Below are 15158 nucleotides of genomic sequence, written 5' to 3' on the forward strand. Positions count from 1 at the left end.
ACTGCAGGCAGATTCTTTACTGTGGGGTTCTTAAACATAATGGGTAAAAGAATTATGTAGCCTACTTTAAAAAACTCACATCTCCAGGTTCTACTTTCTGGAGGTTGGTTCAGTAGATCAGGGCTGTGGCCCAGGAATGTGCATTTGTAATATAAGCAGGGTTTTTCTGTCTGCTGTGGTAGTAATTCGGGAAATATTAACTGAGTCCCTGTACCACGCCACGCACCGTGCAGCCTCTGGGCTCATGGAGCGAAGGACTGGGCCCCGCCTCCAGGCACCAGTCCAGCTCAGAAAACAGATGACTAGGTCAACTGCCAAGGAACGCAGTGTGGGAAGGGGTGCCTGGGAGGAGCTAATGTCTTGTCTCTTCCCAGGCAAGAAGGGGAACATGGACTTAATATTTACCCCAGGAAGGCAAGAGAATTAAGGTATTGCCACTTAAGTGGGAAAGGGTGTCAGGGTCTCTGGGAAGGGGCGGAAACGTGAGACCACATGATACTGAAAACCCTTCTCTTGTCCTGTCTCTTCTCGCCCTGCATTCATCACCATGTGCTATTACTTATTACATGCTGTCATTTGAGACGGGAAGCTGTTTCCACCACCAAAATAAAGCCCCATGTTGCAGGGAGAAGTCAATTCTGACTCCACCTTGACATTGTTGCACTTGCTTTCTGTTGCTTTTGCTATTACAATCATACATAATGCCCTGCCTAAGAGAATTCTGCCCCTCTGCCTGTTAAGTGCCTTTGTGCATAACCCTGTCCACCTGGAGAAGGCAGGAAGAAAGAAGTTAACACATCTCTCTGCCTGAGACTTGGCATTCTAAAAGAATATTTCCAAGATTAAAGGCCTTTATTTTACTTTGTCTCCTCACCCCTCCCCCATCTCAGATCCATAAAAGAACCTGGCATCCAGACCCCTACAAGATGGGTTACTTTGAGACATCAGTCTGCTCTCTTCTCAGTCAGCCAGCTTTCCAAATAAAGTCAGAGTCCTGGCCTCATTTCCTCCTCTCCCCAGATTCACTGCCTATCCTACCAGGATCAGAGCAAGCTTAGACTCAGCAACACCAGAGCTGTCTTGCTTTACAATGTGAATAGTCCCCGCGTCAACCCCTGGTTAACACTCTTGACATTCACTGCAGTTGAAAGAATAGGAGCCATTGACTCGCTGCTCTGTCAGTCAGTGCCCAGCCCTGTGCCCGGAGCTTTTACACTCTCCTGCAAAAGCCTTGTAATCCATCCCTGCTAAGCAGGTAAGACGTCACCTTCATTCTGTCAACGAGGAGCCTGAGCCCCGGGAACTTCAGAGACCTGAAGGGTCCACGTGGCCAGCGGGAGAGGTGCAGGGCGCCAATCCGGATTTGTGAGGCTCCGCAGGCCGGGGTGGGGGAGGCCACAGCCGAAGCCAGGCGTGGAGAGCGCGGCGCTTCGCCAGAGTGCGGGGACAAGCGCAGCACCGCGGAGCCAAGGACATGAACACGAGTTTGACCAGACTCCGAGGAGGTGGCGATGGACAGGGAGGCCTGGCGTGATGCAATCCATGGGGTCGCAAAGAGTCTGACACGACTGAGCGGCTGAACTGAACTAAATACGAGGTTTAAGGGAAACACATGAGGCCCGACGCGCTCACCAGCTGGTGTACTGTCCCCCAGGGGCAACTCCGGGGCGCCCAACCCACCCCCCTAGCCAGTTCCCCACGGAGACCCGCTGTGCACTCGCCGCTAGCTCCTCTGAGCGCTAACGAACGCGCAGCGATGGAGCCATCTCCAGGTCTCAGGGCTTCGGGCGCCCGCGTGTACATCCGGGTCATAGATGCCTATGAGCCAATGAGCGAAAGCATCGTGAGCCAAGGGGCGGGGCGAAGGCGGGACATCATGGCCGCCCCCAGTCCGCCGCGTTAGGGGCTTGTGGGTGTTGCCCTAATCCGGAGCTCGGTCACCGGAGCCCCGCCCTCTGTCCTCACCCGCCGAGCTTTCGTCCGGCCGGGACTGCTCTGGGAGGCGGCGGCCAGAGAGGGAGCCATGGGGACGGTGCACGCCCGGGTAAGAGGCCCAGCGACCCGCGCGGGCTGCGTGACCTCGGGGCGGGCGTCGCGGGGAGACGCTCTCGCGGCTGCGCCCGGGGTTGCCCCGGTAAAAAGAGGGCGGCGGCGCCCGAAGGCTAGCGGGGAACGGTGCCGGGGTGGGGGTGGGGGAGCCCCAGTGCTGCGCCGCCGCAGGCCGGATGGAGGAGGCCGCAGAGATGCCTCCACCCGCTACGGCAGGCTTCCGAGCTGGAAAACCGATACCCAGAGGAGAGACCTGACTTGCCCAAGGTCACTTAGCAGTGGGGCCGGCAAAGGGCCAGCGGGCTTTCCGCGATGTCCTGAAGCGGAGGAATAAATTTTTTCTGCCCTGAGCGGTTTCGGGCGTCTGAGTTCCTTCAGTTCAGTCTCTCAGTCGTGTCCGACTCTTTGCGACCCCGGGAATGCAGCATCCCAGGCCTCCCTCTCCATCACCAACTCCCGGAGTTAGCTCAAACTCATGTCCATTGAGCCCATGATGCCCCCCAACCGTCTCATTTTCTGTCGTCCCCTTCTTCTCCCTCCTTCAGTCTTTCCTAGCATCAGGATCTTTTCCAATGAATCGGCTTTTTCGCATCAGGTGGCCAAAGTATTGGAGTTTCAGCTTCAGTATCAGTCCTTCCAAAGAATATTCAGGACCGATTTCCTTTAGGATGGACTGGTTGGATCTCCTTGCAGTCCAAGGGACTCTCAAGAGTCTTCTCCAACACCACACTTCAAAAGCATCAATTCTTCGGCGCTCAGCTTTCTTTATAGTCCAACTCTCAGATCCATCCATGACCACTGGAAAAACCAGAGCTTTGACTAGATGGATCTTTGTTGGCAAAGTAATGTCTCTGCTTTTTTGCCTTTTTCCAGTGTTTCCTGCTCAGCTGCTGCTGGGGTCTTGCTAGGCTTTCCTAGAGCAGGAAGCATCTTCTGAAGTATTCCAACCCAGGCTCAGGAGTCCTCATGTCTGCTGGTTACTGCGCAAAGAGGGAACTGGGCTGAGTGGAGGCGGTAGTAGTATCCACTCACTGGGCTGTTGGGAGAATTGAAACACACAGTGCATGTAAATGCACTTGCTTGGGTACAGTAGTAGGCAGACTGCCCAGCTGCTCTCCTTTATCTCAGGCTCAACTGCTGCTAAGTCACATCAGTCGTGTCCGACTCTGTGCAACCCCATAGACGGCAGCCCACCAGGCTCCCCCGTCCCTGGGATTCTCCAGGCAAGAACACTGGAGTGAGTTGCCATTTCCTTCTCCAATGCATGAAAGTGAAAAGTGAAAGGGAAGTCGCTCAGTCGTGCCCGACTCTTAGCGATCCCACGGACTGGAGCCCATCAGGCTCCTCAGTCCATGGGATTTTCCAGGCAAGAGTACTGGAGTGAGGTGCCATTGTCTTCTCCCAATCTTAACTGAGGCCCAGAGAAAGAATATCTGTCCAAGGCCTTACCGTTCAAGCCTCAGAATGTTTTGAAACTGAATGTCCTGAACCATCTGCATGTTCCTGAGTCCCAGCCCACAGCACAACTTTTTCTGCAGCATAGATAGTTGCGCTGCTTAGAAGTTTTCAGGAGTTTTCCTGAAAGAATTTGGCACAGATGTCCCAGCATGGTGTCCAAAATTAAACTTAACCTCCCTTTGCCTGGAGAAGGAAATGGCAACCCACTCCAGTATTCTTGCCTGGAGAATCCCATGGACGGAGGAGCCTGGTGGGCTACAGTCCGTGGGGTCACAAAGAGTCGGACACGACTGAGCGACTTCACTTTCACTTTGCCAGATATTTCCTTCAAATAACACACTATTTGGACCGTACTGGTGGGCGTAGCTCCCCTCTCTCATCACTTGCAATAGCTGACAAAATGGGCCAGTCTTTTAGAAGTGAAGTGAAGGTTCCTCATTTGTGTCCGACTCTTTGTGACCCCATAGTATATAGTCCACTGAATTTTCTAGGCCAGAATACTGGAGTGGGTAGCCTTTCCCTTCTCCAGGGGATTGTCCCAACCCAGGGATCGAACCCAGGTCTCCCGCATTGCAGGCAGATTCTTTACCAGTTGAACCACAAAGGAAGCCCATGGTTTTTTAGAATTCAGTTCAAATCATTTTCTACACAAACCTTGTCTCCCGTCCGTTCCTCGTTTTGGATGTGTTACCAACCTCCTTGATTGACATTTCTCTTCTGGTGCCCTGTTTCAGCTCTGCATTTTTCGCTTAACCTTTTAGATTCTTAGTTTCTAGATGACAATAGGAACCACATCTTATTTGCCTTGGATCCCTTGTAGCATCTTGGCAAAGTAAACATTTGTTCATTCATTCAGCTCATGTTTACGGATGGTCAGCCGTGTGCTGCCTGGCACTGTTCTAGGTGCTCAGAGTATAGGAACAAAAAGACTGCTTTTATCGAGCTCCTTTGACACTAAAACTGCCACTCCTTTGTTGAATATATTGACAAAAAATAATTTCAGTTCTTTAACTTCACTAGCCAGTGTTTGAATTTTTTGGTCAGAACTCACGGTAAGAAAACTTCCCATATTTGCTATCTAGTACCCTCATGCATATGTGAAACAAAAGTTTTCTGAATCAGGACTTCGCCAGCGATCCAGTGGTTGGGATGCTGTTTCCACTGTGGGGCGGGGGGTACAGGAAAGGTTCAGTCCCTGGTTGGGGAGCTAGGATCCCACACATTTCGTGGCAAGACCAACAAATTAAAAAAATTGGAATAAAAAAGTTTCCTGAAACAGTGTTTACCATCGATATCTATTATTTTTTCTGGTATTTTCTGTCTCATTCTAGTCTATATCACTTTAAAGATGGTGTTCATAACTCATTAAATTTATTTCATGTCCTGTTTCTTCCGTTAGCACTGCCTTGCCCAGTGCTTGGCATGTGGTGCTCAGTAAAGTTTGTCGACTCACAGTAGACATCTGCTTAAAGGTTAGAGGCGAGATCCAAATATTTATTTTAATTCATTTCACTGACTACTTAGCCAGACAGTGCAATGTAAATTCTGTGAAGGTGAGACTCTTGCAAGTGCTTGTCACATAGTAAATGGATATTTGGTGAATGAATGAATCTCTGTTGGTGAAATAGTTAATTTAGGACATCAAGCTTTGGTGCAGTTAGTGAGACTGTAAAGACACCATCTGTTGAACTTAAGAGTGTAAATTTCGGATTTAAGACTACAGATGGGTGTGGCAAGTCTTTGGTGAAATATGTTGTATGCTTCGAGATTTTAGGAACCATAAGGGAATTTTTTTTTTTTTTTAGCACAATAGCACATGAACTTTATGTCCAGACAAAATCTGTCAGGCATTCGGATTAAGAACAATGAATATGTGTGTTGTTCCTAACCATAGTATATACTCTGCATATAGGATTTACTCGTCTGTAATACACTTTTTAGCACTAGGTAAACATAAATACAGAAGCATGTTCATGAAAGGTTGCATTAAAAAGTTACTGTTTTAGGGACTTCCCTGGCAGTCCAGTGGTTAAGACTTCACCTTCCAATGCAGGAGGTGGTTTGTCTGATCCCTGGTCAGAAAGCTAAGATCCCACATGCCTTGTGGCCAAAAAACCAACAAGTGTAAACCAGAAGCAATATTGTAACAGATTCAATAAAGACTTTAAAAATGGTCCACATTAAAAAAAAAAAAATTAAAAGTTACTATTTTGATTTGTTTGCATGTTTGAGAAATACAGTAATGATCCCCTGTTTTAAATATTTACACAACAAAAATGAAAGGATAATTATGTGAAATAAATTCTATTTCTTTGCCCGACATCATCTTCCCTTTTTACTCATGTAAATAATCCACGTCAATCCCTGCAGGAAGGACCGAGTCTGTCTTATTCACGGCTGCCTTCCCTGCTCTTAGACAGTAGGCACTCAGATATTTATTAAACGTGAGAACAAAAGAAAAAAAAAAGAATTCACTCACCCATGCCGAGGGTGGCTGTTTCGGCTCATCTCTGGGGAGGAGGCTAGTTATCCTGGGCGGAGAGGGCCAGGTGCGCCCAGACAGGAGTGCGAGGGTTGCGTGTGGTCGGGGTCGAGTCTGGAGTAGCAGAAGGGGGCTGCGGGGTGGAGCTCCTCCGCGCGCCACTGAGGAGCCCAGCTGCACTCCGTCCCTGGGGACGCCTTTAAGGACCAGTCCTCAAGGGCCAGGATGGGAAAGCGGCCATGGTTCTGTCAGGTCGGTACCTTTCCAGAGGACCGGTGCCATGATGAAGGGTCTACTGACAGGCCATTGAACGTTCCAGGGAAGAGGCGAGAACGGCCCAGAGTCCCCCTTGCTGCATGTCCCACTGGCGGCAGACACGCCCGCGCGCTTCAGAAGTGCTTCTCTATGGAGAGCTGGTGGAGGAAGGAAGCAGCCGGTTACGGTGCCATAGTGCTCCCAAGCTGCCTGTGTGCCCTCACCTGGTGCCACTCGGGTGTCCGGGAGTCCCCGTGGTTAAGCAGTCACGTTGTTCAGTCGCTCGGTCGTGTCTGATTCTTTGTGACCCCATGAAATGAAGTGAAGTCGCTCAGTTGTGTCCAGCTCTTTGCGACCCCATGGACTGTATAGTCCACCAGGCTCCTCCATCCGTGGGATTTTCCAGGCAAGAGTACTGGAGTGGGTTGCCATTGCCTTCTCCAGATCTTCCCTACCCAGGGATTGAACCTGGGTCTCCCGCATGGTGTTGGCTCCGGCTTCACCATGTGGCCCCATGGACTGAAGCAATTATGTATGTAATGAATATACGATATTATATGTACATTGTTTTGCATACTATGGTCATATCTCCATAATCATTACTGTAGAATCCTTCCTCAGAAGATGCTTGGACACTTTTGAGGCAATGTCACTTCAGACTGAAGGGCCGCTTTCTGGCATATGCTACTCCCCTTAGTGTGTGAGTGAGACTTTCTGAACCGAAACAAATCTGTCAGAGTCCGGAGAAGTGTCTTTTCGTAATTTGGTTTGTTAATGTAACTATCCTAGATTGTATCTAGTTTTGGTTAAAAAAATTGGGACGCTTTCTGTAACAGGAAAGCAGGGGGGTTTTTTTGTCTTCACGCGAGTCTCAGGTGTACAGAACTAAGTTCATGGAGCAGTCATTGTAGTTTGTGCCTGACCCTTTTGTGGATTAATTTTCACCTTTGTTTTCTGTAATAACAATACTCTGGACCCCAAAGGGTCGCTGCCGGCCGAAGGCTTGCAAGTCGACAGCTGCTTCCGCTCCCTGTGCTCCCCACGCCGCTGCCACCAGCACTAGAGGGAGCTGTGGGCCTGAGTTTTCTGGAGCGCCATCTAAAGACAAAAACGAAAAGATTCTGGCTTTTTAATGGAAGTTCATTTATCTGTGGTTCCCCCCCTCCCTTTCAGAGTTTGGAGCCTCTTCCAGCCAGTGGACCTGATTTCGGAGCATTAGGAGAAGAAGCTGAATTTGTTGAAGTTGAACCTGAAGCTAAGCAGGAAATTCTTGAGAACAAGGATGTGCGTACCCTGTGGAGGGCGAGGGCTCCATACCGTTGCTGCTAGAATCACGTGCTTCCACAAGCCGCTGGGAAAACAGACAGGGATTAACCTTGTTGACACCTTTATCAAAGGAGAGTTTGCAGCCAGCTACATTTTAGAAAGACTGGACACTTATTAGAGAAATAGCTTCTGGTTTTAGAGGAATAGTTTTTCCTCGGTTATTCTTTCTGTAGGAAGGGTAAACAAACCCATTTTTGTATTTATGTTACAAAAACCCCAAAAAGTATTTCAAAGAGAAACTCAAGTGGTGCTAAAGTTTAAACTGTGTTCCCTCCTCCCAGAAAAGACTTTGGGTCCTGAATGAAACTTTTTCTTAACTTTGTTGCCTTTGAAATTAAATAGAGAAAGGGAAACACCTTTTCATTAGTTCTTTTTTCTATTTTAAATGTACTTAGTTTTAATTGGAGGATACTTGCTTTGCCCTGTTGTGTTGGTTTCTGCTCCTGAATCGGCCATGGGTGTACATATGGCTTCCCTCTTGAACCTCCCTCCCACCTCCCTTTCATTAGTTCTTTGATTACAATTGTATAGTGTTCTGATCACCTGTAAGTCATGCAGGCCCAAACACTCCCTGTTAATGCCTGCTTGATTTCTCTGTTACTCACTGCCATCTACTCTACTATGTACGTTGCCTGTTTCTCTCCCCTTTAGAGTGTAACCTCCATAGAGTCGGGAATTTTAAAGTCTTGCTTACTGATATGTTCTCAGTGTTCAGTATGACACTTGGTTCGTAGGCAGTCAGTGCATCTTTATTGAATGAATGAGTGAAGCAGGTATTCATAGACAAGGGAACGGCTCTGAGCTGGCGTGTATCATGCTATAAACAGGATCTCCCGGCAAAATGCTCAGTTATTAAACCAGGTCACAGTCGGCATCATCCAGAGGCCCCTGCCCCAGGGAGCATGTGGAGAAGGAGGTCCAGAGGATCTCTGCACCCTGCCTGGCTTTAGGCCTGACCTGGCCCTTGGTCATTTGGCTGCAGAGACCTTGTAAGTCTCGTTCACAGGAAGTACAGACCTAGTCAGTTCAAGGGACCAGTTGTTTTGAAAAGGCATGGAATTAAGAAACGTGGATCATTAAATTAAAAAAAGAAAGTCCTTGAAACTGATTTTAGGTATTTGTCTTCACCCCTGATGTCTGGTCTTTTGCCCCGTCTTGTTCTCAACGATCTTGTGTCCCCTTATCACCTCCAGGTGGTGGTTCAACACGTTCATTTTGATGGACTTGGAAGGACTAAGGACGACATCATCATGTGTGAAATTAGAGATGTTTTTAAGGCTAAAAACCTTATCGAGGCAAGTGTTCCGCTCTGTGTGGCCTTCTTCCCATCCCCTTCTGAACCCCATGGACCTCTGCCGCACCACCGGGTACCCCGCCCCCACTGATAAGCTCGCCTCCTACCGGGAAGGGGGCTGAACCCCCTCTATTCCCAGAAGCCCCCCCACAAACTGACATGCTCTCACGTCCACCCTGACTCCAGAGAAGAGGTGTTCCCCCGTCCTTTCCAGGGCCGCCCCTCCCCGTGTCCCTTGCAGCCGTCCTGGCTTTGCCTTGGAGCTGCTGGTGGGGGGTCTTGACCCTTCCTGCACCCCCTTGGTGCTCAGTGCACTTTCCCTTCAGGGCCCTCCATGACCGTGGTGGGGTGGGCTCTTCTCTGCCACCCGCCCCCGCCGACTCTTCGGGCCCTTACTTGACTATCCAGCTGCGTCTTTCCCGGCTTGTACCGTCCTCTCCTCTGTGGCTTTCTTGTGTCTGCTCTCGGAACCACACTTAGGTACGTGGCAGAGTCGCCAGCAGCTTCTTGGTGACCACGTCCGGCTGGCTCCAGTCCCCATTGCATGTGATCTCTTAAGCAGTGTTTAGCCATTCCCACTTTTAACAGTACAGTTTGTTTTTTTTTTTTAAAGATTAATATTCTCAGGGAATCATCAACTTTGCACGAATGCTAAGCCGCCAGCCTGGTCTCACAGCCACCATGTATGTCTCTGTATCTTAGAGGAATACCATCTCTGTTTTTCTCTCTTACAGGTTATGAGGAAATCTCACGAAGCCCGTGAAAAGTTACTGCGCCTAGGAATATTTAGACAAGTGGATGTTTTGATCGATACGTGTCAGGGTAGGCATCCTGCTTTTAGCTTCTCTCTGATTTCACCTTTTCGTCTGTTCCCCTAGGATCACGGACACTATTTATGTGTCCAGGCAGAGAGCACATGCATTCTCAAGAAATTCACTGGGTCTTCATGTCAGGCCGAGGGAGGTCAGGTGACTTTGAAGATGCTGCTTGCTGAGCCCCTGGATGGGACCAGGGTTCTGAGAAGGAGAGAGCCGGGCTTTTTTTGGGATAGCTTTTTTTGGGATAGCCTACCTCAGCGGGTGTCCGAATAAGCTCTTGGGAGATTCCACCTAAATGTGTTAAGAAGAGGAGGCAAGTGGGAGTCAGATTTCACTTTTGAGTGTCTGTTCACTTGCTCAATTGCTATGATATTGGGCAGCTGTCTTACCTTGGTGTTTATTCTTTGGTTAATGAGTCCCTGCCGTGGGAAGAGACTATGGCAGACGAGACATGGTGTCTTTCCAAAGAAGCTTCTGGTCAAGTGGAAGAGGCTTGGGGACAGACAGAGAAGTGAGGACAGTTCAGCTGATAGGTTGTGCTGTTTGGGGCCGGGCCCTGGGGGAGGAGACTTAGCCTCTCGGTCAGCAGAGGCAAAGTGGATCAGAGAAGACTTCCTGGACGAGGTGACGCAGATGCTGAGACCTAAAAGAGGCGTGTGAGTGCGTTTGGGGAGCAGGGCTGATGAGGAATGTTCTGGGGAGAGAGAATAGGCCCAGAGGCCAGAGGGAAAGGGTCACTGGGTGGACTCCAGGGCTCCGGAGCCGGAAGGCAGGCGTGGGGAATGAGTGATACAAGACGAGGCAGGAGAAGGATCAGGAGGCGGGTCATGAAGGACCCCGTGTGTGGCGGTTCACTCCGTTCCGACGCCCCCCGAAAACTACAAATTTGGAATGAATCAGAGAACAAGTGAACTCTTCAGGATTGAGTGGAAGATAATTTTGAGAAGATGAAAATGAAACAGTATATGAAAGTGCTTGCAAAAATATAAAATGCTGTGTGAATGAAAGGCGTTTCTATCACCTGGAGTACAGGTTCATCTGTGGCTAGCAGAGCCCCTGGCCTTGCCCCCAGCGGGACGGGTGTGGCAGTGGCCCTCGCCAGGGCTCCGGAGTGCTTGCTGGTGGCGAGTCCTGTGGGTGGCGTGCAGGTTTAGTGCTCTCCTGTCTTGTGAACGTGATGTGTATGTGGTCAGCTGGTCCACTTCTGTCCGCGGTTCTCCACCCTGGCGGCCTTTAGATCCACCCAGGAGCTTTTAAGAAAGAATGTGGGCACCACCCATTCGTCCAGCGCCTAGAGCGTGCAGTGCCAAAACTGAGCCTTAGCGCAGCCACGCGAGCCAACAGGAACGCCTCTCAGCGTGTGAATAGGGGAGGCGGTGTGTGTAGAGGGGGCTTATGGGAACTCTCTGTGCTTTCTGCTCAGTTTTTCTATAAACCTAAAACCACTCCTCTAAACAATAAAGTCTGCTAATTAAAAAAAAAAAAAAAAAACTGGTGCCAAGGCTCCAGCCTGGACCAGCTGAATCTGAGAGTTCGGGAGCCCCTGCCTGGGTGTCCGTGGGTCTGACAGCTCCCAGAGGCCATGGGTGTCTAGCCAGGGTTGCAGGATCAACCTCGGCCTTTCTGGCGCTCAGGGCCCTGCCGCCTGGGACCCTCGATGGGTGAGGGGCAGCTGCACTGAACTCAGGCCCCACGCCACCAGCGTGAGAAGGACAGAACCATCCACGTCGTACACCTGGGTCGAGCTGTTGCTTCTCTGTCAGGGTTACCCGAGCCCCTCTGTCACTGGAATTCCACGTTTTAACGTCCATTGAACTGAGGCCCCCCTGGCATTTTCAGGGAACTCACTTGTTGGGGAACAAGTACCCTAAGGAAGTGATGCAAATGACGTGTGTTTGCGTAATGCTGCTGCTGCTGCTTATGACTCCTTTCAGCAAACCCTGACCTCGCCGTCTTCCACCGCAGAAACCAGACCCGTGTGTCGGGATGTGATGGGGTTTTCACGCACGTTCTTGGGCTTTAAACCAGAGCGTGTGTGTTCCAAAGGAGGTTGTAAAGTCAGCGGAGGCTTCAGTTTGCGTTCTGTCATGTATCACAGCGGGACCGAAAATAAAGCTGCACACTCAGACTGTCTTCATTGTCTCATCTTTCTCACTTACTAGGTGATGGTGCGCTTCCCAATGGCTTAGACGTTACCTTTGAAGTAACTGAGTTAAGGAGGTTAACGGGCAGTTACAACACCATGGTCGGGAACAACGAAGGCAGTATGGTAAGACACGGACGGGCTTTCCCTTCCTGAGGGTGGGGCTTGCCATAGTGACCTTTTTATTTTTCAGAAAACATGTATTTGTTTGCCTGTTCTGGGTCTTGGCTGTGGCGTGAGGGATCTTTAGTTGCAGCGTGTGGGATCTGCCTCCCTGACCAGGCCTCCAACCTGGCAAGTGTGGAGTCTCAGTCACCAGGGAAGTCCCCAGTTGTGAACTATGCTCTAAAAACTAATGGTAATTTCAGAGCTTTCCCATGACCTTTAGTCTTTATTTGTAAGCTGTCCTGTGGTTCTCATTAATCTTCCTAGAGTTGATTATAACACGCTTTGTTATGAAGACGGATTGTTTGAGAACGAGGTGTCGATAACCCATGTTCGTATTAATAGTTTCTTGTTCAAATTCTCCTGAACTCCAAGCACATAGAGTTAGTTTCTCTGAGCTTCACAGTCAGCAGGATTAGCCTAACCCTAAAATTCATCAGGCGTGTGCCCTCGGCAGAGGCAGGCTTTAAAGAAGAAAAGCAATTACAGATGAAAGGTGGACCCTAGTGTACATCTAAACCCCTGCTATTTTTTTTTTTTGGTATGATTCCATTTGTTTTCTTAAACTTTATTTTGCATTGGGGTATAGCTGATAAACAGTGTTGTGATAGTTTCAGGTGGACAGCAAAGGGACTCAGCCATACGTATACATGTATCTGTTCTCCCCCAAACTTCCCCTCCCATCCAGGCTGCCACAAAAACATTGAGCAGAGTTCCCCTTGCAGGTCCTTATTGGTTATCCATTTTAAATTCAGCCGTGTGTACATGTCCATCCCAAACTCGCTCACTATCCCTTCCCCCCTCCCTTCCCTGCTAGTAACCATAAGTTCGTCCTCTAAGTCCATGAGAGGTACGTATATATGATAGAATATTACTCAGCCATTGAAAAGAGTGAAATAATGCCATCTGCAGCAACATGGATGGGCCTAGGGAGTGTCATGCCGAGTGAAGTAAGTCAGAGGAGGGGAAATACCATACGGCACCTCTTGTGAGTGGACTCTAAACAGAAATGACAGAGATGAACTCACTTACAAAACCTCTGCTGTTTTTCTTTTGCTCCCAGGTCCTTGGCCTCAAACTCCCTAATCTTTTAGGCCGGGCAGAAAAGGTGACTTTCCAGTTTTCCTATGGAACAAAAGAAACTTCGTACGGCCTGTCCTTCTTCAAACCACAGCCCGGAAACTTCGATAGAAAGTAGGGAGCCCAGCGGGTCGTTGTGTTCAGTGGCATGGTTTAGGGGTTAAGATAGCTGTGGTGGGAGTTTCTGGAAGGAAGCTTTGCAGAATCGGCCGACGCTTCTGTCGCGTCACTGCATGTGTGGATTTCCCCGTGCAGATGAGCCCCAAGGCGTCGCTGTGAGTCTGTTGATTTAGGTGGTACACCAGGTATAATCGCCGTCCCAGCACGTAAGGCTCTGTCCCCTTGTCTTCTAGTTTCTCCGTAAACTTATACAAAGTCACGGGACAGTTCCCTTGGAGCTCGCTCCGGGAGACAGACCGAGGCGTATCAGCGGAGTACAGCGTGAGTGCCTTTCCCGTCCTTCCCTTTGTGTGCCTACGTGGGACCTGAGCCTGTCGATTGATGCCCAGGCTCGGCCGAGGGCGCAGGGCCAGGCGCGCAGCCCCACGTGGGCTGAAGCTTGGAGCTGCGGGCCCCGATGCTCGGGTCACCCTGTGCTCCCTGTCCTGCTGCCAGCTGCCTCCCGGGTGGCCCCTCCCCACCTGCCCAGTGCCCGTTGCCAGGGCCAGAGAGGGTGGCCACCCCCCACGGCGGCAGATGCTTTGACCTGGTCACATCTCTTCCCTGCCCCTGACTTCCCGGGACACCGTCTGTTTGTGCTTCCTTGTGCACGCTCAGATCGATGGCTCCCGACAGCCAGTTAAGGTCACGTCAGGTTACCGGGCACTTTCATTGCTGGCTTATAGCGCGTTCACTCCCAGCGAGATGCGTCGCAGAGTCACTGCTGTTTGGCCGCTTTTCAGTTTTACGACGAACGCCGCCCTTCTTTGCCTTCCTTTCTAGCCGTCCCCCTTCCTCCCCTCCTGGTGTGGGCTTTAGTTTGATGAGGAAAGACTGGAGGCATGCGCTTTGTGAAAGTAACTCCCCGCGTGCGGTCTTCCGACCCGCCGCTGCTGCCTCTCCTGCACGCTCACGGCCCTGTGTGCCCTGCTGGGTGAGCGTCTCCAGGGAGGGGCCCAGGAAGCTACTGTGGCATGCCCCCCACCCAGTGCCTCCACTCGTCACGGGCTTGTGACCCCGTCTCCCCGCTCTTCTCTGGGGGCTGAGGCGGCTGGGTCACCCTGCCTGGCTTCAGAAAACCAGGTGGGGTGTGTGTCCCGTGGTCTTTCCGATGGAAAAGAAACCAGGTAGTTATAAAGTTCCCTGCAGCATCAGACCAGCGACGCCCGTCTCCTGACTCGGAGCACAGCCCCGCTGCTCAAGCAGTTTCTCCCTCTGATGGCGACCCTGGCTTTCTCCCGCAGCCCTGCCCCGCCTGCCTCCGTTCCCTCCTTCCCCGCTTGCCTTGTCTTCCTCTCTTCCCATCCTGTCGTTCCACAGCGTGTCATAGTTTTTAATCGGCTGATGATCTGACGGCGCGTCACCCCGCGGCCTGGGCTGGGGTGACGCCGCGTCCGCGCAGCACGGAGGCCGACGGTTCTCTGTGTTTGCTTGCAGTTTCCCACCTGGAAGACGAGCCACACGGTCAAGTGGGAGGGCGTCTGGCGGGAGCTGGGCTGCCTCTCCAGGGCCGCGTCCTTCGCCGTCCGGAAGGAGAGCGGGCACTCGCTGAAGTCGTCTCTCTCGGTGAGGGCTTTGCTCGGCGTGTGCCTGCCCTGGTGCAGCCAGGCCATATGTGTTGGGAGAATGGTGTTTCCCTCCATTGGGAGGGACTGAGCAGCGTCACGGTTGGGGCGGCTAGAACGGTGGCTAGGACTCGTCACTGTGAATATCTGGACACAGCCTCACGTTGTTTTTTCCTCAGTAACATCGGAGGTGATAGAAACGGAGGGAATAAGGGCCCACTGTGGTGTCTTAGCTGGAAGCGGGCTGAGCTGATGTCCGTCAGGGCATCAGGCTCCCTGAGGAAACAGGGCTGGGGACGGGGTCGGAGTCACCCAGCCAGCAGACGTGACCTGTCTCGCTGACTCTGTTGGGTCCTCACACAGA

The 15158-nt window shown here is 50.9% G+C and overlaps 1 protein-coding gene across 1 annotated transcript in view; it reads left to right on the plus strand.

Annotated features, from left to right (window-relative positions):
- SAMM50 (SAMM50 sorting and assembly machinery component) overlaps window positions 1833-15158 on the plus strand; it is a 31116-nt gene continuing 17790 nt past the window's right edge. The window contains exons 1-8 of the mRNA XM_018048880.1: window positions 1833-2044; window positions 7418-7528; window positions 8764-8865; window positions 9599-9686; window positions 11845-11951; window positions 13054-13184; window positions 13424-13511; window positions 14667-14795. Coding sequence (XP_017904369.1) covers window positions 2024-2044; window positions 7418-7528; window positions 8764-8865; window positions 9599-9686; window positions 11845-11951; window positions 13054-13184; window positions 13424-13511; window positions 14667-14795 — 777 coding nt within the window. The 5' untranslated portion in view covers window positions 1833-2023. The remainder of the gene's footprint in view (window positions 2045-7417; window positions 7529-8763; window positions 8866-9598; window positions 9687-11844; window positions 11952-13053; window positions 13185-13423; window positions 13512-14666; window positions 14796-15158) is intronic.

The sequence above is a fragment of the Capra hircus genome, chromosome 5 (assembly GCF_001704415.2).
Source record: "Capra hircus breed San Clemente chromosome 5, ASM170441v1, whole genome shotgun sequence".
NCBI lineage: Eukaryota > Metazoa > Chordata > Mammalia > Artiodactyla > Bovidae > Capra > Capra hircus.